Below are 27,753 nucleotides of genomic sequence, written 5' to 3'. Positions count from 1 at the left end.
TATTAATAGTTACAGTAAATAAGTCAGCATGGGTTTGCTAACCCTCCACTTTGTACTTGCAACTTCTCTGCAGTCTCATCTGGAATGTGTGAGTTGACATGTGCATTGACAGAATTTCACATAGCTGAATCTAAAAGACAATGTGGGATAACCTCTCTTTTTTAGATCCCTTTTTTTTTTCCTCTCTCTTAGGTATTTTATTTTATTTTTTTTAATATTAAATTTTATTTTTATATTCCCCCATACAATTGCAAACGCCCCATTCTGACCCCAATCCTTCCCCTCCCGCCCCCCACCCCCCAAAAAGTGTCTCTGGTTCATAGTTTTTTGTTGATTTTGATTTTCACTTTCTTATATTCATTTTCCTGGTCCCTTATTTAAGTTTTCTAGATTCCTGCTATGAGTGAGACCATCCGGTATTTTTCTTTTTCTTTCTGGCTTATTTCGCTGAGCATGATCCCTTCCAGCGCCATCCATGTTGCTGCAAATTGCATGTGTTTATCTTTTTTGAATGCTGAGTAATATTCCATGGTGTATATGCACCACATCTTCTTGATCCAGTCATCTATTTTTGGACATTTGGGTTGTTTCCAAAGCTTAGCTATTGTAAACAGTGCTGCTATAAACATAGGGGTCCAGGTGCTCTTTGGAATTGATGTTTAGATCCCTTTTGAGGAAACAGCATGTGGGGTTCTTGCTGATACAGTGAGCTGGGAGCTGGAAGGAGCTTGCCGTCTGGCAGCAGTGGGGAGTTCTGGGACACTGCAGCCCCAGGAGCTGTGCGGTCACCAGAGCTCCAAGGAGTGATAGTGAAGCTACCAGGCCACCACTGGGTTGGTGGATTAGTGGGAATCAGGAAATTGTAAATTAGGCAGAATGAAAAAATAGAAATCAAGCAGTTCTGCTCAAATGTGTATTCATTTGTGGGGAAATGATTTTTGTCACTTAACATTATAGTCTTTAATTTGTAATGCTTTTTTTAACTTGTTAGCTTTTTGGAACAATTATAACTATATATTATGATTTTTATCATCTCTGTTTCCTCTTCAGAGTGTCCTGATTCAGACAATAGATGATCACGCTTATAATTCAAGCCCTTGGGATAGAGCAGGGGCATGCACACTAGGATTGTGAACCCCTTTCAGTCTAGCCTAGAATGGTTTTTATTTTTAAAATAACCAAACAAAGAAGCATATGTGGCAGGGACCTGATATGTCTGCAAGTCTGAAGTATTTACTATCTAGTCTATTGCAGAAGAATTCTAACTATGTCTGCCTTAAAGTCTGTGCTGTATTGAAAGGCTACTTAAGCATAGCTGGTTATTATGAACATAGCTTTGTAATGTTACAAGTTAAAAGCTAAGATTTGGAAATTAAAGTTTTCATTGGCTTTAATGTTACACATGTATGATGTGACATTGTACAGCCAGCCTAAGATTGTAGCTTGTGACCTCTTTCTAGAGTAAAGGTTCTTGCTGTGTGGTCTGTGGTACTTCCTGAGACCATTTCAGTAAGTTTGTGAGGTCAAGGTTATTTTAGAACAACAGTATAGCATTGTTTTCCGTCTTCACTATGTGGATATTTGCTCTGAGAGGACAAAAGCAATGATGGAGTCTAAGCACACAGCAAGGTAGCACTAAGCTGTTCTAACTATTACGTTCTTCAATTCTATGCATTCAAAATACAAACAATGGGGCCTCCCTGGTGCTACGGGGGTTAAAGTCTCAGTGCTATCAAGCTATTGCCAACCACTTTAGCCTGAGTTTTATCCTGGCTAGGGAACTGACCCACATGGCACACCAGACCTCTCCTACCTCGCCCGCTGCTCCCCTCAGCAGTGTATTTCAGTAGATCTGCCTGTTCTGTCCCCCACTCTTTTTCTCTGGTGAATCCTCTTACCCCCACATCTCTGGCCTGTACCCCAGTTCTTGTATGCATAAATAAAAAAATTAATCTCTTAAAAAAGATACAAAGAATGCCCAGTAAAAAGGACCTTGATAAAATAGTACAAATTAATTGCTTTTCAAGTGATGAGGACATCACTTTTAATTTCACATGTGATGAAGTAGAGAATAGGCATTAAGCATTTGTTATGATTGTCTCTAGGAAAAGCAGTTGTATGTAATTTGAGTTGCGAACCACAGACTTGTCCCTATTTACATGGAATGCCATATTTTCTTGAATATATGGCTGACAAACTGGTTATTGGCAAACATTTTATTGAAACTAGAGTTTTAAGGAAAACAATTGGTGATGTTTGCTTGCAATGACAAAGTTTGAGCTTTCAATCAAAAATTAGAATTTGGAAAACATATTTGCTACCAAAATCTTGACACCTTTTCACTACTTAAGGGCTTTTCTAAAGATATTAGTGCGCACATTAATGAATGTGACTTTTTTTGTGTTTTATAATTAAATGTGTCAAAAAAATATTTTGCAAATGACAAATGCATGTTGCAGAATTTTGCCTGGATAAAAGATACAGTCCAAGTGTAAGGTTTTAATGTATGAATGCAAAAAGTTCATTGATACTATTTTAGATTCTTTTTTGCAATTATCCCTTCTCTTATTTTGGTGTTATATCAAAAAAGAATATCTGAAATAAAGAATTATCTAGAAAGGATATTGAAATACTGATTTTCTAACTGAATATCTGTGTGAATCCAATTTTCTTACTCTACTTCAATAAAACCAATACATTGTTACAGATTAAATGTGGAAGTGACTATGAGAAGAATTCAGCTATCTTCTAGTAAGCCAACCACTAGAGGAATTTGTAAAAAAATGTGTATCACTGTTGCTTGTCTCACTAAATTTTATGTTACTTTTAAAATATAGCTTTTTTTTAGCAAAAGTATATTTTACATGAAATGAATTTATTATTTTTAAATGAACTGATTTTTGAAAATTTTGGTGAATATTAATAGGTATAGCTCACATAAACAAAGGTCTTTGGAGTTTACCATGCTTTCAAAAAATGTAAAAATTCTGAGACCAAAAGGTTTGAGAACCACTTGTCTGGTATTTAAGCCATCAATTCTTTAATGCATGAAGTATTGTAACTGAAAAAAAATATGAATTATTAAGCATGAAACAATCTGATTTGAAATAATTTTCATTTACTTGGTTCTACAGTGTCATGATAATGATAGCTATTTTCTTTTTTGTTAAACAAAAATCTTTTTCTTTTTTTTTCTTTTTCTCAATTCTGACAGCAATGCTGGGATGAAAACAACACTGCTAGAGGCTCATTCTGAAATGGGGAGCACTGAAATTGTGGAAAAGGAGACAGCAGAAAGTCTCAGTAATGGTACCAGCAGCAACATAGAAGCAGCCAAAAGGTTGGCCAAACGCCTTTATCAACTAGACAGATTTAAAAGATCAGATGTCGCAAAGCACCTAGGCAAGAAGTATGTTCTGTTCCAAAGGGGGCGTCTGAGTTTATTCTTTTGTGTGTGTATTTTAACAGCTTTGATTTTAATAACCAAATCTATTCTGTTTTCTTATAGCAATGAATTTAGCAAACTAGTTGCAGAAGAATATCTGAAGTTTTTTGATTTTACAGGAATGACTCTGGATCAGTCTCTCAGGTATGATAAAACATCACTTCTCTTCTTTGCCTCAAATAATTCATTCTGAGAAGAACAAGTAATATGCTGCATCTAAAATGATTTTTTTAAGCCCTGATTATTTCATAAACTTCACTTAGAGTATACTCTAGATATTAAAAGTTGTAGAAAGTGAGAAAAATGTATTTTCATGAGATCACAGATGAACTCATATTCTGTACCTAGAAGATAATGATAAGTCTTGAAGAAAACACAATCTGTGAGAATTTGGTTTTGAAAGATCAAAAAGAAAAGGCACAGTTTACATATATAATTCTACAATATGTATTTTCTAATCATTTGTTTACAATAGCCAAATAGCTTTTTAAGGCAGTACTTTGGAATTAACACATAATTGGAATAAAGGTGAATAGCAACATGACAATTAGCAAAAAATGTGTAACACTTGCATTATTTCAGGCAGCAGCACTTCTTGGGGATCTGTTCACATGAAGGGGCTTAACCATACTGATACTCACTTTTCACACCACATTTTACTGTAAATTTCTCCAAGCAGCTGGAGGTAAAAGCTACTCATCATTTAATCTTACCAACTTTATAAAAGTGACAGAGCGTGGAGAAATTTGGGGGTTATTTTATATGACTCCTTAATTTTACAAATCATGAAAACAAGGCCTCGGAATTAAAGTATCTTTGGAATAGAATTTACAACAATGATTCATTCTGTGGCTTTTTGCACGAATCAGGGATCCTCATAGATATTCTAAAGTAAACAGGTAACAGTATAGCTTTGCTTTGCTTTCTGATATAGCATTTAAAGGAAGTTGTGAGAAATAAATATTTGATTAATATCATTGAGATAACAAAGTAAAGGAACAGGGAAACATTTTTATAATAAAAATAAGATTTGTTGTATGTTTCTTTCAATAGTAAAATTTCATAGGACAGTTTAAATGATTTTTTTCTTCCCATTTTACATTTAGGAAAATGCATCTATTTTATTAAATGTGGGTCATCTGGATTTATCCATAATAGCACCCATAGTTAAGGATGATTTAAATTAATGTGTGGTTCTGGCATATGTTCTGTTGTACAAAGAAATATTATCATGCATTAATTCCTAGTTTTAGGAATAAATTAGGATTTATCTCTGATTTCCTCCTCATGTAACAAATTAATAATATATGCAGTGAAAGTAGGTAAAACAAACATCAGAAATCTGTGCACAAGAAAATATAATTGCAATTTTAACAGTGGGTCAGTGGTTATTACAATTATAATATATAACAAAATGACGAAGAGAAAAGCCTCTGATGCACAGAGAATTTTAAAACATAGCCTATGTGGTTACGTGTTTAGACTTGTGTTATCAACCCAGTGATCTTTTAAAATTGACTAGTTGACACTTCTTCACATGAGGAAATTATTCACCTTCCTGAGACTTTTCTTGAATTGCCACCTTTTTATTACCCAGTCATCTTTTATACTGACATTTGACAGAATTTAAGTTTCAGTATAAGTTGATACTAAATGGCCATCTATTAAGTCATTTTTTTGAAATAGCTGTAGAATATCTTACTTTGCATAGTTAATATCTTATGTTAATATGAAGTGAACTTTCAAATGCAGAAAGTATGTTAACATATTCTGAAATTTCACTGTTCCCCTAATTCTTTTTTAGGTATTTCTTTAAAGCGTTTTCTCTTGTGGGAGAAACTCAAGAACGAGAGAGAGTTTTAATACACTTCTCCAATAGATATTTTTATTGTAACCCAGATACCATTGCTTCACAAGGTAATTTGATGCAAGTGTTACAATTTTTTTTTAACTACAGTTATTTTCCTTATTATGAAAGTTAAACATTATTTTGGAAAACAAGGAAAGTTATACAGGTGAAAATGAAAATCATCTAGATAGCTCTACCTAGACATAACTATTAAATATGACTTCCTTTAGTCTTTCTTTCTATATATAAAATACTTAATATCAAATTGGAATCATTAGTTTCTATTATCTTTCCCTTCCAGTGTGAGCATTTTCTCATGTCATCAAATATCCTTTTAAAGCATCTTTTTTTTTATTTTTAATAAATTTTATTTTTATATTCCCCATACAATTGCAACCCCCTTATTTTGATGACTGTATATATACTCTTTCTGCCATAGTATGATAATATACTTTTTAAAAATTGCTCACACTTTTTCACTGAGATTTTACATGCAGAGTGTGCTGCAGTAAATGAATACTGATTTTCTTATTTCTTCTCCTATACACCTGGTCTCTAAACTTCTTGATGAGGTGCATGTCTGCTTAGTTTTGTGGTTAGGTTTCAAAGCTCACTGGTGTTTTGTTTTATAGTCATTGTATCAACATTCACCACTTACTTTGATGTATGATTTTAATGAATTCTGGGTTCATATGTATTATACTGTTTTTAAAAATCTACTTTAAACTGTAATTGTTGAATGCCCATGGAGAAATATTTTTCTCCATTTCAAGTCCTGTAGTAAAGTGAAGTTTGCAGGGTTTTTAAGTCAGTCACACTCCCATCAGAGAATCTGTCATAAACTGATAAATTCTGGAATAAATCACTGAGACTAGATGCACAAGAAATAGTAATTATCTCTGAGCTTTACTATTGCCAGTTAACTAGGATAAGTATACTTGATATTGATTAATGTTACACGCTGCCCTTAACTTTGCCTCACAGACTATAACTACATTAACCAAACATGATTATTAAAGCCACATTCTTATATGTAAAATGGGCACCCGTATTTCTTCATTCCTTTCTTTGACTGTGTTTAGACCACTTATTCATTGTCTTCATTTCTGTCAGCATTGATTAGAGAATAAGAGAGTAGAAGAGGATTCTTTTATTTAGGACTTTCTTTAAATCTAAAGGGAAACAAGAGATACGGATTTGTGTGCTCAATTGGCTGTGAATAAGTTTTTGAAATAAAAGTTTTTAGTTGCTGAGTCTTACAAATACTTTCTGAAAGGTGTTTTAAATGTTCTTAGAATATGTGATAATAAACTGGAACTAAAGTAAACATACTATTAGTAGCATCTCCTTTGGAAATATTAGTAACAGAAATCTATACTTAATGGCATACTTCTGAAAAATGAGCTATCTTTAATTCATGAATTCAGTAATTAGACAGGCCTTTCTGTACAGTTGGCATAAATCAATAAAATTTTTCTGCATCTGTAATTGCTGTTGTCTGCCATAGTTGGATTGAGAATGGCAGGGAGAAAATAAGGAGTTAAACAAATTTAAGATTTGGAAATGAGAAACTCAGGTTTTAGTGCTTTTCCCCTCTCTTTATGTAGGATATTTCCATATAAGAGTAAAGTTATCCTTTGATTTGGGCAACCTTTTTCACCTATTAATGGTTTAATGTTAACAAATTATTTCAGTGTTTTACTTTTGTCTCATCCGTAGTATCCTCAGTAAACCTAAATGTTGCCTTTAAAGAATGGCAAGAAAGAAGATAACTATCCCTGCATATCTGTTTTTAGCCAGAGAAATACCTAAATAGTAGTATACAGTGAAAGATACAAATCATGGTTTTAATCTTTACTGCTGCCCTCAAAAAAAGAAAGTACAAAAGTAACCGTGTTCAGTTTATTTTCATTACCATAACCTGTTGTGGAAAATTGAGGAAATATAAATAAAAATATAAAAATTATAATTCCAGTATCCAGACATTCTTTCTCCTGTGGACTCTTTTAATATTATGTGATGTAATCTCTTAGGTGTATTTATATTTAAATAAAATTATACTGCATATATTGTGTTTTCCATATAGTCATTGATTGCAAAATATTTTTTCAGCATGTGTATTTGAATAACGTGTTTAATGACTTCAATATAACAGAACTGTGTTTTTGGAAGGATAATATTTATTTGTTCCCCACTATAAGGAGTGTTTCCGTATAGTGGCTACCAATACACCAATATATTGGCTACCAATGTATTTTGTGTAGATACATATTTCCTTAGTGTAAAGCCCTCAAAGTCAATTTACTGTGTCAAAGGACACTTATTTCAAGGCATAAGTACTCTCAAGTTGTTCTCTAGAGAGCCAGGAATAATTTACTTGAAAACCAGTAGAGTCCAACTGTCCATTGAGATCCTTTTAATAATTAATTCTTACCTATTGTCTGTCTCTTTGAAGCAATATGATTTATTGTGCCTAGCCACAGTATCATGTTTTTAAAGTTCTTGATGTATGCTATTTTAGCGATAGTAATGAAGAATCCAACAGAAAACAGTGAATTAATACTTTCTGTCTTTGTCTCTCTCCTTAGATGGAGTCCATTGCCTGACCTGTGCAATGATGCTCCTTAATACAGATCTCCACGGCCATGTAAGTGTAGGTGTGTGACGTTGTCTAATAGACACACACACAGTGTAATTCTCAGTGAATACCATATTGTTTGTGTGTCTGGAGTTGTTTTATCTGTAATGTGTGTGGTTCTGTGTCTTTGTTCTTCACTAGAGGACAGAGACAGCTTTTACTTGAATTTTGGTCAATTGAAATGGCCGATATACAATAATAGAAAGAGGATATAATGAAGTATGTCTGAAAATGTCAACAGTGTCTTCACTAAGTACAATAGTACGTCTTAAGAATGCAGCCTTTTCCATGCTCCACAGATCACCTGCTCTTTTAATAGTTGAAATACCAAAACAACTTCATTACCTTCTCATAGTATATTTAAAATATAGGTTGAACTTCTTAAATATATAATTATATAAACCTTCATCTTTCATAGTGTAGGATTTTAGCATTTAGTTAAGCAGTATACATACTGGAGAAAATGAAAATATTTTAGTTTTAAGTATTGATCAATATATACTTGAAGCAGAAATTATTTCACAGTCCCACATCCATTTGTTGTGAAGAGCTAATGTTTCTTATAATTAAAGAAAATCTTGATTTTGAGAATGTGACTTACCTTAAATTAAAAAAATGATTTAAAAGTATTAGTACTTAATCAAACTGAATTTGTTTACCGTTCTAAAAGACCACAGAATTTCCTAACTTAAAAGTGCTCAACTTTAAGAAAGGTAAAATGAAGCTGCATGGAATCTTTAACATGTACTGAGGGGGAGAGAGGGCTCTATAGTCAAAAAAATGAGGAGAGACAGTGTTAGAATGATAATTTTAGAAACTTCACAAAATTCACAGTACTCAAGCAGGAAGTTCCTTTTGCAGCTTGCAAGAGGTGTATTTAGAATAACTTAGTGACTTAAAGACATGTATCCAGAGATTATATGGCTTAAAATTATACCTAAAGTGGACATTCTTGGCATTAGGGTAAGACGTCTTGAGGAAATGGAAGCACTGGTATTTCCACTGTCTAATTCTCATGCAGCTTGTTGTGGGGATGACCGCTCAGTATACTGGCCTGATTTCTGTTTTTCTGTGATTAGTGAAGCAAGTTTTCACTGCTTTCTTCTCTGCCAATCTTGTGATAACAGTTGGAACCCTGTCCTGTTCTTTCTCTCCTACTCATTTTCTCAACCTAACTTCCAGCAGAAGGAGATAATTTTGAGTACGCTTGTCCACATATAACACTGATCCAAGCCAGCAATTCCCAGCACAAGGCATCTTCTTCACATCAGATATTTTGAGGCCCCATTTTCATGTGACAGTTGTGCATTTAGCATCTGTTGGCTGAGAAAATGTGTGATGATGAGAGGGGAAAAAATGATCTGGTAACAGTTCACTTCTTATCTAAAGGTTGAGGCTCTCAGAACATCTGTGAGAGTTGTTAGATGTAGGGGGGCATTTGTTTCTATTAAAAGTTGTATTTTTAAAAAAACTAATATTGCCTTAGTAATACTTTCAAATAGACATCTTGATCACAATAATTTAATGGAGCAAATAAAGTTGTGAGGTTAAATCATTACTCAGATAACTCAGCTTCATGTCGAGACAAGTCTTGGGTACCAGTGTCTGCAGTGCACAGGTTCAGAACTGTATTCTTGGATTTGCTCTTTCTCTGTCTTCAGACCATTTTTGAGGAATTGAAAGGAGATTAAATGAAGCATCACACTTCTTTTTGGCAGCTAGAATTTATAAATGGATATTTTAATGTTATCTTGAATTATGCTAATCATTAATAATTAACAATTGGTTAACAATTGTTAATTGGTTATTGTAGCAGAGTTACATATAAGAAGGAGAAAACTGTAAATACAAGTAATTATCTATGTTGTAAATTTCAAAATATTATGTTTTTGATAATTATTAGTGCTCAGCTTATTTTTTAAAATGTGAGCTACATACTTAGGATTGTCTGGTTTTGGGCTCTGTCTATTTAAAATAGTTTTTTAAATTATTGGTAATGCATGCTGTTATAAGTGTGGTAAACATTTAGCAGCTATCATAAGAACTAACCATATGAAATGTGTTTCTTTTATCTTCCTCCTCTGGATGCTTTTTAAAATAAATTTTCCTTCTAGGTGGTAAGTTTTTATCCATAATTCTGGATGTAGCTTCTATTGCATCATGATTGCTTGATTTGTTGTTATAGTGTCTGTTTGACTTATTAGCATGGCCCATATGAAAGTGAATCATTCAGAATATAGAGTGAATTATTTCTAACATTTACCCCTTGTACCTCTCCTTGCTACACTGCTTAGGCCATCACCTCTCATTACTTAGTCCAATGCCAGAAATAATACTCTTGGGGAATTAACTAATAAACCATTTTTTTTTTCTTCCTACCATCATGTCACAGTAGCAACAACAGCATGACCTTTCTCAGAAGTGCTGAGACAAGCTGTCCTCATGCTTTCTGTGGGGAAGGGTAACTTGGGGACATTAACTTCTTTTGGCTGTTCTTTGTTGGTTTGATTTATTGTAAGGAATGATGAATTGAAGTGCATTGGTATGGGCCTTTGTTCTTCCTGCTAATTTTTTACTAATAAAGTGATAGAATGTGTACTAATATAATAAATCTAATAGTGTTACATGTTGGTTTTTTGGTCTGTCTTTTCCTAATTTATCCTTTCATTTCACAAACACTTAGAGTGTATCTATTCTATTCTGAGTTCTGTGCCACTTGGGTAAAGATCAGAAATGAACAAGAAATATTCATGGAAATCAGATCTCCTCTTTGGCATTGTTGATTAGATTCCCCTCCTAATTTCTTCAGTCGGGTTTGACAAAGGAGCTGGTACCAGGTAACTGAGGTGCTGAAGTGGAAAAGCACTGGGAAGATAGTCTGCATTAGAGTTAAACATCACTAAGTAAGCTAGGAAAAAAACCAATCTGTAGTATATACACAATATATTTGGGAGAAATACATTCAGATTTCATAATTATTTCTTTGGAGCTTAGACTGGTGATGTCCTTCAGTACCTATGTTTTAAAAAAATATGATTAGTCATTTTCTTAGCAATAGTATTAACTTGCTTTTTACTTGTTTAAATGGTTTATTCTCTTAAGTTAAATAAGTATTTTATAATTGTGGTCACATGGCTAATTTGCTAAGTAATCTCATATTTTTAAAATGTCTCTTCATCCTTGAAATATATAATATATATGTAAATTAGACTTACAGATACACTTCTATTACCATGCAGATAATATCTATTAAACTCTAGAGCTTGGGCCTCCCTGGGGGCGCAGGCAGTTGAGCATCGCACTGTGAAGCTATCCTCAGCCTCTACAGCGGGGGTTCTTTCCTGGCCAGCCAGGGAGAAATCCACATGGCGCAGCAGACCTCTCCTGTCTCACCCGCTGCTCCCCTTAACAGTGTATTTCATCAGTCTGCCTATTCTGTTCCCCACTCTGTGATGAATCCTCTCATCCTCCTGCACATCTGGCCTGTACCCCAGTTCTTGTATAAATAAATCTTAAAAAAAAAAACTCTGGAGCTTAATTTTCTCTTGCTGCATTGGGACTATGCTGCTGTATTCAGTATTGTTTTAACTGTTGACAAGGGCAAAATCAAAAATTGTTGAGTTTTTTTTTTGTCTTATATTTTATTGGAAATGGTATGAGTGAAAGCATTTGTCATGTTGGAATCCATACAAACCTATTCTTTTTCCCCCCCAATTTTCCAGCATCATTCATTCATTCATTCATTCATTCATTTAAATTTTATGTTTATATTCCCCTTACCCCCTTATTTTGACCCCAATCCCTCCTTTTCCTGCCCCCCCCCCATAGAGTGTCTCTGGTTCATGGTTGTTGATTCTGATTTTTTCTTTCTTATAGTTATTCTTTTTCCTGGTCCCTTATTTAGGTTTTCTAGATTCCTGCTATGAGTGAGACCATCCAGTATTTTTCTTTTTCTTTCTGGCTTGTTTCGCTGAGCATGATCCCTTCCAGCTCCATCCATGTTGCTGCAAATTGCATGTCAAACCTATTCTTTTTCTGGACTAATCTTCAAATGTGTTCTGTTGACTACAGCTGACTATTTTGTATTTCAGTTCTAGTCTGGATTCAGCCATCTGTCAGGATCACTGCTGAGGCTGAAGACAGGTGGCAGGGGAAGGACAGTAGGCAGGAACTCCTCACCAGGCCTGGACCCTGAGGTGGTAGGAAATCTTAGATATTGATATGCGTTGCAGTACAGATTGGAATGCATAATCAGAACAGTTTAACAACTAAAGATCAGAAAAAAAATCCACATAGCAATGACTGTCCAAGTTTAGGCTTTTGTGAGAACCAGCACCCAGGACGTTATTTTTAATCAAGATTTTGTGACAAAATATACCCTTTAACACCTTGACTAGAGATTTTTAGTAGCAAGTTTTATGCAAGGTCTCTCTCTGCTTTCCAAGTATTCGTGGAAGCCAGTTGCCCTGTGCAGTGGGTATAGGGATGGTGCCTCTGTCTCTGTCAGCCTAGGCATTCTGCAGAACCTTTGTCTTTGGGAGATTCAGGCTGCTGCATATTCTACTCAGTGATCTGAGTTTAATGAGTTTAATGTATGAGGCAGGGCTTTACTGTTTTTGTTGTTGAGTTATAGCTTGAATGAGAGTAAAACAAAGGCAAGTATACCATCCTGATGGGGGAAGAAAAATCAAGGAATAGATTGGTCTTTGTAATAATAACAAGAAAGAATGAAATGCAGTCAGTTTGCACAAAGTGAATTTGGAAAAAAAATTATAGCAAAACAAGTCAGAACAATAACAACAAATATTCGACATTTATATAACAAACATTTAACAACATAAAACACTTTCAAAAACTACTGGACATCAACAAACATCCCAAGGATTCTGAGATTAATGGGGAGGGGGAGGGAAAGGGACATGAGGAAAAAAAGGATGGAACCCCCAAAAATGAAAAAATAGGTTTTGTAACAATAATATTTAAAAATATGCGTCGTTCAGTTTGAGATAAGAATTCTTTATTTTGAAATCTAATCTAATCCATAGATTGACTTCTTAGGAAACTACAATTTTAACTGGTGGATAAAATCATTTATTCAAAGAAATGAAAAGCAGCTAGTATAATGACTTTATTGAGGAATTCCAGTGCTCTTACTTTCCATATTGTGGTATTTTGTATTTTCACATCCAGAAGCACCACAGACCTCATGAGATTGATAGGTAATTAATATCCTCAGGAAATCTCTGTGTCTGTGATGATCATTATTGTAACTGGCATCTGCCCTGACTGCTTGCTGTCCTCTCTCCTAATTGTCTCCTCTGGCTCCCTCTTCCTATCTGTGCTACCCACATTCTTGATGCCCTCGACCAAGAAAGCCATCCCTAGCATTCATTTCTTTTTCTATATGAACTTTGCCCTGCAGTTTTGCTCTTAATTTCCACTAAGCCAGGGATTCTCCTTCCCTGGGGTTCTCTTTACCTCCTGCTTAGTGCTGTTTTCTTTTCAACTGATGGGGAGCTCCCCAGATACAGACCACTACCAGGCCCTCATCCCCTAGAGCCTCTCAGTGATACTCAGAATGCACAGAGTATCAGGCCTGGATATGAGTTACCAAGCTTTTCTAGTCAGTCATAAAGTTCAGTTTTACTCTTACTGATATTTCTATCTCCAGAATGAGTACTTACGGGATAGCCCAAGAACCTAACCATCAGCTATGAAACTGTTTTCTAGAAAAATGTTTTCACTTCAAATTTCTCCATTTTAGAATGACCCCGGAATGAAATTTACAGTTGCTAACTGTGTAGATTTTAACAGGGATCCTTATTTAGATGTTTCAGAATTAATGCTGCTCTGGTGGATTTTCTTGGCTGCTGGCTCTTTTTTTCTTCCGCCTTGCCTCCCTCTTTTTTCCCCCATTTTGGTAGTTCTGCTTTTCCTAGAATAGGGTCATATGTAGAAAATAAAATACACAGCTTTTAACAGTTAATGGGGCCCAGTTAGGGATCTCAGATTATCTATGCATTATTACATCAGGAGTTTTCTCTTACCATTAGGAGTTTTCACATTTGCACAACTCATTAGCAGAGGGTAATGAAGGAAAGCAAGCAAAACTATTAAGTCAGCTTGTGTTTTTCCTTTCTTTCTGAAAATGGTTTGGGAAGGAAAGTAGAATAAGGGGTGTGATTGAGATCTCTGACCTCTAATCCCATTACTTCATTAATATCTGTCCTGTGATGATAAAATTAAAAGCAGAGTTTAGGTAGTTTTGTGCTTTGATCACAGGGTCACTGTCCTTTATCTTCTTAAATTTTAGAGGAAATACTTTGTTTGAAATAGTGACAGAATCTGCAACCATAATGCTTCTCAAACTCTGTGGTCTCAGGAATCCCTTATGACTGAGATTTTTTGAGGACCCCAAAGAGTTTGTCTTTCTAACTACTGATTTTTTCCATATTAAAAACTAAAATAAATAATATTTGAAAATATTTATTAAATCATTTTAAGATAGCACTAATAAACCCATTAAACAAAAACATGCTTTTATGAAAGTTATTATACTTAAAAATAAAATAGTTAAAAGAATAGCATTTAAACTATTTTTGCGAATGTCTTTAATATTTGACTTCATAAAAGACAGATTTTCTGCTTGCGCATTTAGTCTGTGGCAATATATCACAAGCCATGTAGCTTCTAGAAAATTCCACTATACCTAGTGAGAGAAAAAGTGAAAATAACCAGCAATATTATTATTATTATTATTATTATTACTATTGTTATTATTTTATTATTCCTAGAATTAAAGATTTGATCTAAGGACAACTTGAACAGGATTCCCGAATCATACTTTGAGAACCACTGTGTTGCAATTTTATTTTCAATTGCCATATTTTTTCTTTATACTACTTCCAGATCCTTTTACTGCACAAATGATTGGGGGAAAAATCCCATTATTATTTCAGATCTCCATTGAGGCCGTTTTAACAGATTAGCTCATGATTGGGGTTTATGAAAGAACACTTTGAATATCACAGCTATTATATACCTTCCTGGTTTGGGAAATGTGCAAAGAATTCTCCTTTGCCCACTCGCCATGCATGTAAACAAATGGACACCTGAGGGCAGCATAACACAATCAAACCTTCTTGATAGACCTACAAAACAAAAGCAAAAAAAAAAAAAAAAAAAACACAAAAAACCAGGAGCTTTTATGAGGGCTACAGAACTGAAGTAATTACCAAATCAGTAGTATGCTTTTTCACTATTTGTTGTAACATGTTGGAGGAGGTGGAATTGTCATGTGGGAGGGTATGCCTGCTGTGTTTTTAATATCTCAAGTTATGAAGCCAGGTTTTACCAATGCATCATGAAAGCTTTTAGTTTCTCTGAAAGCATGTTTTCCACAAAGCTTCCAGACTCTACGCTAACAAAAAAGAAAAATTAGTGTTTATTTTACCTAAGTATTCAACCTTTAGGTCAGATGAATACTTGAGACAACTCCTATTAGCAGCTCATAATTTAGGAGTTTAGTTTGGGTTTTGGTTGGAGCGTTATAAAAGCTTCCACTCCCCAGATGTCTGAGAAGGCATGCTAAGAGCAAAGACTTGGACTCACTCATGTTGATTTATGGTTTCTTGGTGACTCTATTAAGAATGTTCTCATTGTTGACCCTGAAGTTGGAAGTTGATTATCTACTGGGGTGGGAAAAAATTTCATAACTTTAACAAAGGTAAAACCTAAAATTAAGATTTAAACTACATCAGGATGTTGAATCTGTTTGCATGCTTGCATACCGGTGCTACCTCCTTCAGGTTTCCTTTTAGACTTAGGGGTTGGCAAAGCATGACCCATAGGCAAAATATTTTTCTAAGTAAAACAACCTGTTTTTATTTTAACAACCTGTTTTTCTAAATACAGTTTGATTGGAACACAGCTATAGCCATTTGTTTGTCTTCACACTAAGATGACAAGGTTGAGTGTCTGTAACAAGGGCCTTAGACCTGTAAAGCCTAAAATATTCCTGTCTGGCTCTCCAGAAGTTTACAGAATTTGTGTCTTCTAGACTCAACCTTGTTATGAACCCCTTAACTCTCTCCCCCAAACAAAGCAAAGTAAGTTTGACTGTGACTCTTTATTTAGCACTATTAATAGGAACATGTTAAAAAAAAAGTTAAGTTTTTCAGAAATAGTGAATTAATCAAAGAATTTCTCTTTAAAGGCATTTAATGTATAATAAATCCTCACATAACATCACTGATAGGTTCTTAGAAACTGAGACTTTAAAGCAAAATCACATGTAATAAAAGCAGATCCTCAGATAATCTTGTTTTGTTCAACTTTGACTGGGATTTCTTTCTCATCGATGTTAGACTAAAAGGACGTTATTTGAGGACCCACTATATCTTTGAAGAACAGGTGGAGAAAATAAACATTCTCTATTGCAAGAAAATCTATTTGAAAATGTCAATATAATCATTTTGGAAAATAGTCATAAATTTTTGTCTGAAGATGTGAATGGAACTCCAGTCTATTTTTTCTCCTTTTTTCATTATTATTGTCTCATTGTAATACATTAATTGGCTAAGTATTCAAGATTTGGGTCGGCCTGATACTTTGGGGTTTCAAAGAGAATTCTTACTTTTTGTGAATTTTCCATTTTGTATATTAATCTTGTTAGGTTTGATTAAAAATGCTTCTTGATTTTGAAGGATAATGATCCAGAGAGTCACATTGATTAGGCATCTCCAATTTGATTGAAATTGCTGCATTAATTTCCAGGGACAATGTCTATGCCTGTCAATGTATCAGGAGGCCTTCCAAATCTCCATGCTTTATCCATTTAATGGAAAAGAATTCCAAATATAAGACAGACTGTGAAAGTACTGCCTTGGCATACTGTTGGCCAGCATTTGTTTCAGAGCAGACAGTCCTGCTTTTTCCCAAAGTTATGAATCAATTTGAAAGAAAGCAAATAGAACCAGGGTATGTGTAAGCTTCTCTTTGAATACCTGTGAATTGTTGAGATGCAAAGTCAATGATTAGCGTTAGCTTTATTCAGTGAACAGTACTTGCTTGAATTATGTACTTTCAAAATATTAATACAATTTGTTGTAAGAAGAAAAACTCTAGGTCTTTCTTGATGACAAAGATTTTGCTTAATTTTGCTGTTACTCCTGATAAAAATGGTATAAAAGCTCAGAGAGGGTTTAAATATTCCTGATAGTGAGATGCCAAATGAACTGATCTGACCCTTGGCTTTTGCTCTAAACCTTATTTAGAAGAATTACCAGTGATCCAGGGAAAGACAATAAATGACAAATATAAACAGCTTCATCTAATCAAGTATTCAGTTCATCATTGACCCATGGCCATGTACTTTGTTCATCTACTTTTTTCCTTTTTCAAATTGTGATATAATTTACAAATAACACATTAGTTTCAGTGTATGACACAATGTGTTTGTGTGTATATATATATGTGTGTGTATATATGATATATTTGCACATATAAATATATTGCAAAGGGATCACCATAAGTCTAGTTAACACTTGTCGTCATATATAGAAAAATACTTTTCCTTGTAATGAGAACTTTTAAAATCTCTTTTAGCAACTTTCAAATAGGCAATACATTATTAACTATAGTCACCATGCTGCGCAGTATATAGCCATGGCTTATTTTATAACTGAAACTGTATTTCTTGACCTCTTGACCTCTTTACCCAAGAGGATATATTACCTTACCTCTGACAAAATCCAACTGTTCTCTATATCTATGAGTTTGGTTTTTTGCTTTCTTTTGTTTTTGAAATGCCACATATAAGTGAGAGCATACAATATTTCTTCACTATCTGAGTTATTTCACTTTGCATAATGAATAGAGAAAAAATAAATACTGATTCATTCTACAACATGAATGAGCTTCAAAGTGGAATGAAATAAAATTCATACTTTAAACTCAGTGTAACTCAACTAAGTGATGACGCCAATTGTAAAAGACCACATTTTATATGATTCCATTGAAATATATCCTGCATAAGTTTGCAGCAACATGGATGGAGCTAAAAGGGATCATGCTCAGTGAAATAAGTCAGAAAGAAAAAGAAAAATACCAGATGGTCTCATTCATAGCAGGAATTTAGAAAACCTAAACAAGGGACCAGGAAAATGACTAATTAATACAAAGTAAAAATCAAAATCAACAAGCAAATATAAACCAGAGACACACTATGGGGGGGGGGGGAGGAAAAGAGTGGGGAGAGGAAGGATAGGGTCAAAATAAGGGGTGGTGGTGCAATTGTATGGGGATTATAACCAAAATGAAAATGCATACATTGTGTAAAAATGAAAAATGATGTAAGAATTATATAAAATAAATATATATATCCTGCATAGGCAAATTCATATAAATAAAAGGATTGATTTTGATTTTTACTTCATTATAATTAGTCTTTTTCCTGGTCCCTTATTTAGGTTTTCTAGATTCCTGCTATGAGTGAGACCAACCCGGTATTTTTCTTTTTCTCTCTGGCTTATTTCGCTGAGCATGATCCCTTCCAGCTCCATCCATGCTGCTGCAAATTGCATGAGTTTATATTTCCTGATTGCTGAGTAATATTCCATTGTGTATATGTACCACATCTTCTATAAGCCAGAGACACACTATGGAGGAAGGGGAGGGTTTAGGGTCAAAATAAGGTGGGGGGGAGAAGATAGTATGGGGACTATAACCAAGATGAAAATGCATACATTGTGCAAAAATTAAAAATGATGTAAAAATATATATAAAATAAACTTAAAAAAATAAAAAGGATATTGAGGGTTATGAGGAGATGGGTAGTGGTTTGAGAGGAATGCATCTAATGAAGGTGGAGTGTCTTTTTGGTGTAATGAAAGTGTTCTGAATATAGATAGTGGTGATAGCTGCACAATGTTATCAGGATACTAAGAATTAATAAATTGTATAGTACAAAAGGGTGAATGTTATGTGAGTTATATTTCAACAAATCTGGTGTTAAAAAAGTTATAGTGAGTTGATATTACATCATAAAAAAGTCTATACTTTTAACTCTATTTTTTCCCATGAGTCATAGTTTGTCTACATTTCCTTAGTTTTCTTTTTTCTCATGTAACATTTTCATACCTGATAGTCATTTATTGATCATTATTTGATACTTATTTGCAACAGAAAATATAAAAGTGTATGTATATTTTAAATAAATTTTTCTATTATGACTAAAAGATATCAAGTTTTAAGTTTTTGTTCAGAATGGTGGAATCATCATACAAAATTTAGAAACAGATAATGTTACAAGTATTTGAAATCATCAAAAATGTTTTAAAAAATTTTGGTTTTTAACTGATGATTAAATTATGTCTTCTTTTAATTTTGTTAAAAGCAAAGAATTGGAAACCACCTGACTTGGAAAAGAATATGTTACCTATTCATTATTTAATTTCTCAGATTTTTGGAAGATATCCAAAACTTATGAATTTGCCAAATCATATCAAGATGACTTGATTGTTTTGTTACTTTCACCTTTCCAGTATAATGGCGTGAAGTCATACTTTTCTTTTTCAAGATTTATTTATTTATACAACAACGGGGGTACAGTCAGAGGCGCAGGAGGGTGAGAGAATTCACCAGAGAGAGTGGGGAGCAGAACAGGCAGACAGACCAAAATACATTGCTGAGGGGAGCAGCAAGCAAGACAGGAGAGGTCTGCCATGCCATGTGGGTTGCTCCCTAGACGGCCAGGAATCGAACCTGCGCTGCAGAGGCTGCAGACAGCTTCACAGCCCAGCGCTCAACCCGCTGCACCACGGGGGAGGCCCTGTGAAGTCATACTTTTCATTAAAGTTCCTTTATGTACTATAAATTTTCATCAAAAATAGAATTGCATATTTTTATTATGGGAGATAATCTACCAAATAAGTTAATTATTAAAGCATTCATCCAGTCTTTCATGTAATGTCTATGTCCTTTTTTTAATGGAAGATACAAGGTTTTTTTTTTTAAATTCATTTAATACTTTCACTAGAATTAATTAGATAGCATGGGTCTGATTGTTTCATTTTATAGAGTATAAAGACAGTTATGAAAGGGAAGTGGAAAATGATTACTCTTAAGATAATAGGTATATGTCCTTAGCAGATCTGCATTTTTTAATTCTCATGTTTTACATCCTAATATGCTATACTACATTAACCTATGTCCTAATACCAAATTATCCTTTGTTCTTGACTTGTTTCATGTGTGTATGTGTGAGGTGTGTGTGTGTTTATGAGAGTTCTGTTCGGTATTACACTTAGAATTCATTGGTTCAATATGTTAGCGATGTTCTCTTGATATTTTTGATAAAAGTTTGATCTAGACTTGAAGTTAAGCTTCTGTTTATATATAACCCTTTAAAACCATTCTTTGCTTCGTATCCCTTTCAAAGTCTTTATCTCCAGGAATATACAGCCCCAGCTTGAAGACTACTGTTCTGCTCTTTTTTAATTTTTGTGAATAGAATAGCCTTTTGGAGCATACATTTTATTTGTGTGTGTATTGTGTACAGCAATATTAATATGATGGTGTACTTCCTCTTCACTTGAATCACATTTTGCTGGAGATCTCATGCTTATGTATGTTTGCCTTCCACATCCCTCTCCTGCATTCATGACAGATATCTCTAGGTGCCCAAATTGAACTTCAGAATCCCTCACAACTGGCACCTTCTCCTAGTTGATGGGAACAGACATAGGAGGTGATTTGTTTTCATAGCAATTTTACAGATTTCCTTAGCATATTTCTGTTTTATCTTCGTAGTTTAGATTTTCAAAATGATTTTTAATTGAAGTAATGTTTTAATTGAAGTAATGTTAACATTATGTAAGTGTCAGCTGGGCATCAATATAAATCACTTAAAGTTGAGTTCTGTCACTCACCATACAATTGACCCTATTTATCCAATTTTGTTAATAAATGTGATTTTCTGTGATTAAACTTATATCCTAAGTCACCTTGGAAAAAATGTATTGGGAGACAATTCTTAATGGACTTATTGGTTTTCTTATTGGTTTGTGAACAGAGCTTTGCTTGCCTTTGTCTGGTTTATCTTTTCGAGACTATTTCTGTAGTGAGCAGCTTGAAAGATCGAGTGACTACAGTCAATGGTTTGTAAGATAGTGCTGCTCCCTCCCTTTAGAGCAAAGGGGTAAGCATGTTACTGCCCTTTTCAAAGATCAGATTCCCAAAACTCAGGGTTCCTTTTCTGTATCACAGCCCACTGCAAATGAAGGTGCCAGCTGGCCCTGTTCCAGTTGCTCTGAGAGTAGGACTTGGAAATGGAGCAGGAAAAAGCTGATTTCCTAGCTCCTCCTATTGTAATAAATTCTGTACCTCTGACCCAAAAATCTTACTTCTGCCAGCACTCATGAGATTGTGACAGCCTAACTTGTTAGCTTCACAACTCTTGACATTATGTAGGAAGTACAAATAAACAAGCAAATAAATAGCTATCAGGACTCTGGTTAGAAATGTCATTTTTATCCATGTTTTTCATTAAAAAACTCCACTGTATATTATTTATATAAATGTAGCATAGGTTTTTTAGATTTTTTTCTCAGGTTAAAATAAAGTTTTGGCATAATTTTGCTTTTTATATTTAATGACAGTTTTAAAAGCATAATGAGCCATCTGTTTTTCTTATGCATTTAAGTTTGTGTGAGTGTGTGTGTGTGTGTGTGTGTATTCACATACTCATAGATTGGTGTCTGTATTTGTTTTGAAAAACCAAATCAATCTTGCTTTGCTTAGTCACATTTTAAGAATTAATCTTAATTCCATACATGTCATTATGATGTATTATTTGCCTCTATTCCAGAATATTGGAAAAAAGATGACCTGCCAAGAGTTCATTGCAAACCTCCAAGGGGTAAATGAAGGAAGTGACTTCTCCAGAGATCTACTAAAAGTAAGCATTGATATACTGGTTTTTAAAATATGTCGATGCTTATATTTTCTGCCTTTTAATAGAAAATAGGCTAAGAATCATTGAAATGCTTTGTTTTTGGTATTATTGGCAGTGTTTCTGCTGGGCCTTGTCCTTGGTGTGTCTAACTGCAAAGTACTCTTAAATTAATAATTTCTTGAAGTCCACATGTTTGTAATACTGAAATCATACGTAGATTTGAAATAATTGCTGATGCCAGTACTAAGTGAGCAGTTTTTAATTTATTTGTAAGTAGACTCAGAATGTGAGAAAAGACTCAAAGGTATATTCAGTAAGGAAACAAAAAGCAGTTGAAATATTTCAAGACTATAATGGAAGCAGTTCTGACTATATTCAGTCTGTAGTCACAGAACCACTCAGGTTGTCTTTGGAAATAGATTAAAGTAAATTTGAATAAATCTAGAATGCCTGAATAATTTTCTCTCTGCTTTATTCTTGGTAACAGTCAGTGTGACTTTCCCTATCAGATTGTTTTCAAAGAGACAACAAAATCAACGTAGGAACTCATAACATTCTACAGCAGTATATGTGAGATGTCTGTTTGATCAAATACAAAATAGTTATTGATAATGGATGTGAGTATTTTAAAGGTTCAGTATAAGATGTATATGTTGAGAATGTGACTTTTTCAGATTTCCATTTGAATCTAGCCTTCTTTTTAAAAATTATGTGGCCATGCAGATTTTTTTTTGGGATCAGTTCCTTTGAATGAATTTGCTAAGAAGGCAACACATTTGAATCATGCTATAACATGGAAATGTGCCAGTCAAAAGATGATTCCTGTATTTTATTTGATTTTTAAACTATATAAAATATACAGGATGGAGTTCTGCCAGATTTTGAAAGACTTTCATAGAAAATGAAAAAAGGTATAAAATATGGTATAATGAGATTCTAAATCTTCTGACTTTAATTGTAGCTCATTAAAAAATTACATTATGAAAAAAGCAGGGAGAAGAGTAGCTTCCATTTATTAAATAAGGAAGCTATTTTTTAAATTGTTCCTTTATAGAACAAATATTCCCTTTTCTGATGTTACAATTCCAAATGGAAATGGGAGCTAAAAGGTGTTGGATTGGGACATGATAAATGTTTTGTTCATCCATTGGAACTACACAGTAGACATATGTTAACAAGTCTTTTTTTAGTGTAGTGCTATTAGCATGGAAAATAATGGAGTCTCTCAGAGAATTTGTGAGGCTTTTATCAAGTTATGTCAAAAATGAAAATTGACAGGAAAATTTCTCATAGTGAAGCTTTTAGATTTTAGTGGTAGGTTTAGAGTGACGTGCATGACTATGTGTAAATTACTGGGCAGATTTAGAGAATATTTGATGAAGCTCTCTGAAACCAAATGTAGTTAACATACAGTCCATCGGCTACCATTCACCTTGGGTAAACATTGCTTCTTTGATTTACTCTGTCAAGAATTTGCTGGATGATTTCTTGTAGTTGTAAAATTGAGATCATGTTTACAAACCTTAGGGGGGAATATGTATTATACTTTTCTTTATTTACTTGGGAAGATGACAGTGAAATGACACTTAAATGACAGTGGCATTTAGCATAAAAATTGTCAAGTAAAATATTGATTCCCTTTCATAACAAACCCCAGCGACTCACCCACCCAAGCTGAATTTTATATTTCATTATGAATCTGGATTTTACTGCAAATTTCAACAAAAAAGTTTTCCTCCAACTGTCTTATTTTATTTCACTTTCTCTGTGGCTATTTCTTTCCTCTTCCCTTCTCCTGCTTTCCCTCCCTTTCTTCTTCTCCTGTTCTCTTTATTTCTCTTTTCCTTCCTTTTCTTCTTTATTTTTCTGTTGATCTTATCTTCTTTCTCCATAGATAAATCTTGATTCCATGCTGACATAAATTATTGGATGGAATATTAATTTGAATTTTTTTGACAGTATGATTATACACATGCCACACAGATACAAGTATATAGATAAATATTTGGTATCATCTTGCAGGTTATATAAGTCTCTAGTTAAAAAAAAGTTATAGTCACCTACAGTATTCACTTTAATTTATGAGATGAGATGCTTAGAGTTACATGACTTGAACTGAGGCTTTTATTACTTTTAGATTTCCTTGGATCAAAATAACATTTGATTTTATATCTATTGTTTAGATTTCTTTGGGCCAGAAGTAATGTTTCCGCTTATCTCTGCTCTACAGTGTTATTGCTTGTTGGGAATATTTACTGAAGATCCACTGCATGTAACCAGGTGTTTGGACTTAAAGAATGTGCTGGAACCAAATAGACCTCTGTCCTCAGGGATCACAAACTACTGAAAAAGATGGAAGGGTCTTTCTGTTTTTAAATGACATTTATTACATATTTAAATACAAGAGGAGACTGGGGACTGGGCTTTTCCACCCAGTCTCCTCAGGGCAGGTACATAGGAACTAGTGTGAGTGCTGGCATGTCATCTTATGCATGTTTCTGAAGCTCTCTCTAGAATAATCTTTAAAATTAAATTTCTTGAATGCTTTTCTATCTCATTCTCAAAATGTAGCACCTTGTTCCTTTACCTTCCTGTTCTATATATTTTTTTCCTTCTGAGATCCCTGTGGACCTCTATTCTTTTTTTTTTTAAGATTGATTTATTTATACATACAAGAACTGGGGTACAGGGCAGAGGAGCAGGGAAGTGGGGAGAGGGGTGAGAGGGTTTATCAGAGATGGGGGTTGACGCAGAACAGGCAGATCTACTGAAATACACTGCTGAGGGGATCAGTGGGCGAGACAGAAGTGGTCTGCTGTGCCATGTGGGTCAGCTCCCTGGCTGGCCTGGTATCAAACTCGTGCTGCAGTGGCGATAGCTTGATAGCGCTGTGTCTTTAACCCCTGTGCCACCAGGGAGGCCCCTGGAACTCCATTTTTTTTTTTTAATGGAAAAGCTGCATTTGTGTCATCAGTCCAGTCTGCTCTCCTTTTTCTTTACGTCTAAGGAGAGACATAGGGACTTTCGGTGAGAACACTAGTTACTCAAATATTTAGAGAGGAAGTAGCCATTTCAAGATATAGTATGAAAGAAGGGAAGAAACAATAGGAAATAAGAGCAAAGGAGCCAGTGGAAGTGGTTTAAGAACGTATAGGATGGAAACTCTGTTATTGACGTCACATTAATTTCACTTTGAGGAGAATTCACATATAAGGTTTGGACAATGAAACCGTAATTGTTTTCTATCCCATATTTCTTATTGCCACCTACCATTTGATACTCAAAGAATGTTCTCCTTAATGTTTTTATACTCGTCACTGGTAGGTCTTTAATTTTTTTCTTTTTCGGTAGCAATCGAATTCTACTGGTGCCAAAGAGAATTAGGAAAAAAAATAATTAGCTGAAACAGTCTCTTCAATTTAAGAGTTTTTATATCATGTGAGCAATGGTAAAGACAAAAACAACAAAACCCCCACAATGTTTAAGTGACTGTAATGTAACTAAAACACAAAATTGAACATAATTCACGGTGTTTTTTTTTTTTTTTTTTTTATAGAGGCATGCTTTTATTTATTTGTTTGCTGGTTTGTTTGTTTGTTTTGTTTATACATGCACTGGGTACAGTCAGAAGCGCGGGAGGGTGAGAGAATTCACCAGAGCCAGAGTGGGGAGCAGAGCAGGCAGAAGGACCGAGGTACACTGCTGAGGGGAGCAGCGGGCGGCAGGAGAGGTCTGCGCGCCATGTGGGACCCTCCTCCGGTGGCCGGGGAGCAGCCGGGGATTGAACCGGCACCGCAGAGGCCGCGGGCAGCTTCGCAACCCAGCGCTCAACCGCTGCGCCACCGGGGAGGCCCAATTCACGGTGTTTTAAGTCATACCTCTGCCTAAATCTGTTTAAGTGCACAAATAGCTATAAGAATAGTGCTACTAGGCAGTGTCACTGAAAATCATTTAAAAGCTAGGTAAGTAAATCTTACTTGGGCAAGTCAATAACATACCACCTTTTCAGATTGTTGTTTATGATTAATTTTGGTTCACAAACTGGCCTTGACACAGAGAGCAGTGAGAGGCCAAATAAAGAGGTAGGCTACTCCAGATTACTGGGTGACAGGTTTTTTTTAATTATTATTTTAATATATTTAATTTACATAATTCTTACATCATTTTTCATTTTTACACAATGTCTGCATTTTCATTTTGGTTATATTCCCATACAATTCCACCCCCCTTATTTTGACCCTAATCCCTCCTCTCCTCCTTCTCACCCCGCCCCCCATAATGTGTCTCTGGTTTATAGTTGCTTGTTGATTTTGATTTTTTCTTTATTATAATTAGTCTTTTTTGTGGTCCCTTATTTAGGTTTTCTAAATTCCTGCTATGAGTGAAGCCATCCGGTATTTTTCTTTTTCTTTCTGGCTTATTTTGCTGCGCATGTTTTAATGAGCAAGGAACTTACTTACAAGGCTTGTCTTAGGAGGCTGCCAAGATGAGTAGCTCTCCACACCTGCCCTCCAAATCTTAAGTTTGTAAAACTGCTAACCAGATTAAATGAGACCTGGTTGAGGCAAAGTATGAATATTTATTTGGGGTTTTATTAGGACTGCAACTGTTAAGTCACGGATTAAAGTCCTTGAACTATGCTTTGGTGTTGAGGAAATGGAGGAGGATTATAGTGACTAAAACCACAATGAATAGGCAAGGTAGTTCTCATTCATGTTTGAGATGCAAATTAAATGAATAGTTCTAACAGTTTTTTTTTTTTTTAAAGATTTATTTATTTATACAAGCACTGGGTACAGTCAGAAGCACGGGAGGGTGAGAGAATTCACCAGAGCCAGTGCAGAGAGCAGAACAGGCAGACTGACGAAGTACCCTGCTGAGGGGAGCAGTGGGTGGCAGGAGAGGTCTGCGCACCATGTGGGACCCTCACCCGGCGGCCAGGTATCAAACCGGTGCTGCAGAGGCTGCGGGCAGCTTCTTAGCCCAGCGTTCAACCGCTGTGCCACTGGGGAGGCCCTTCTAACAGTTTTCTTATAAATTAGTGAAAGGTAAATTAGGTGAAAGTTGGCTAAGTAGTATGATTGGTGCAGACATGGAAAAAGGGTGTTTGTCAAGTCCAGAATGGTTCAAGTTCCAATATCTGGGCAATCTCAGGCGAACATTCCAAGCTGTCAGTCTCCCATTGTTAGTAGATGCCTATTCAGGAAGTGGCGAGTCCGATTAGTCTCAATTATTTCCCAGAGATGGACGTGCCCATGCCTGCCTGTGGCCTGATTCCAAGTTGCCTCCCAACTCCAATTTAGTTCTTAGTCAGGAGATTCTTTTGTTTGTTTCTTTTTTTTTTTTAAATTAATTTATTTATTTATACAAGCACTGGGTACAGTTAGAAGCGCGGGAGGGGGAGAGAATTCACCAGAGCCAGAGCGAAGAGCAGAACAGGCAGACTGACGAAGTACACTGCTGAGGGGAGCAGTGGGCGTTAGGAGGGGTCTGCGCACCATGTGGGACCCTCGCTGGCAGCCGGGGATCGAACCGGCGCTGCAGAGGCTGCGGGCAGATTCACAACCCAGCGCTCAACTGCTGCGCCACCGGGAAGGCCCTGTTTGCTTGTTTCTTATTTCTTGTCAGAGGCTTAACTGAGTTCTGTCCTATACCACCAGATGGTCTCCACACCACATTACTCTCCATAGGCTGTATCCATGGGGAAGCTTCTAGCATGGGAAAAGCAAGCTGAATGCCCATGCCAAGAATGCTGGGGAGTGGATGGGGAGCCTCCCATTGCTGAGTCCAGTTGTGTGTAAGCTGGCAGTCCCATTCTCTAAATGACCTCCTCTTACAATATTTGGCAATATCTGAATATTTTAGAA

The 27,753-nt window shown here is 35.1% G+C and overlaps 1 protein-coding gene across 6 annotated transcripts in view; it reads left to right on the top strand.

Moving 5' to 3' along the window:
- PSD3 (pleckstrin and Sec7 domain containing 3) overlaps nucleotides 1-27,753 on the top strand; it is a gene marked incomplete at both ends in the record, with an annotated part of 417,861 nt that overhangs the window by 208,599 nt on the left and 181,509 nt on the right. For 5 of the 6 annotated variants that reach the window (XM_084231033.1, XM_084231037.1, XM_084231038.1 and 2 more), the window contains 5 exons: nucleotides 3,215-3,409; nucleotides 3,509-3,589; nucleotides 5,250-5,362; nucleotides 7,883-7,941; nucleotides 21,800-21,889. In XM_084231033.1, coding sequence (XP_084087159.1) covers nucleotides 3,215-3,409; nucleotides 3,509-3,589; nucleotides 5,250-5,362; nucleotides 7,883-7,941; nucleotides 21,800-21,889 — 538 coding nt within the window. Of the gene's footprint in view, nucleotides 1-3,214; nucleotides 3,410-3,508; nucleotides 3,590-5,249; nucleotides 5,363-7,882; nucleotides 7,945-21,799; nucleotides 21,890-27,753 lie in introns of all 6 variants that reach the window. The other variant, XM_084231034.1, reaches the window with a different exon arrangement.

Source organism: Talpa europaea, assembly GCF_964194135.1.
Source record: "Talpa europaea genome assembly, chromosome: 4".
Lineage (NCBI taxonomy): Eukaryota > Metazoa > Chordata > Mammalia > Eulipotyphla > Talpidae > Talpa > Talpa europaea.
Note: the sequence above shows the minus strand (reverse complement) of the source record. Positions and strands in the feature narration are given on the sequence as shown.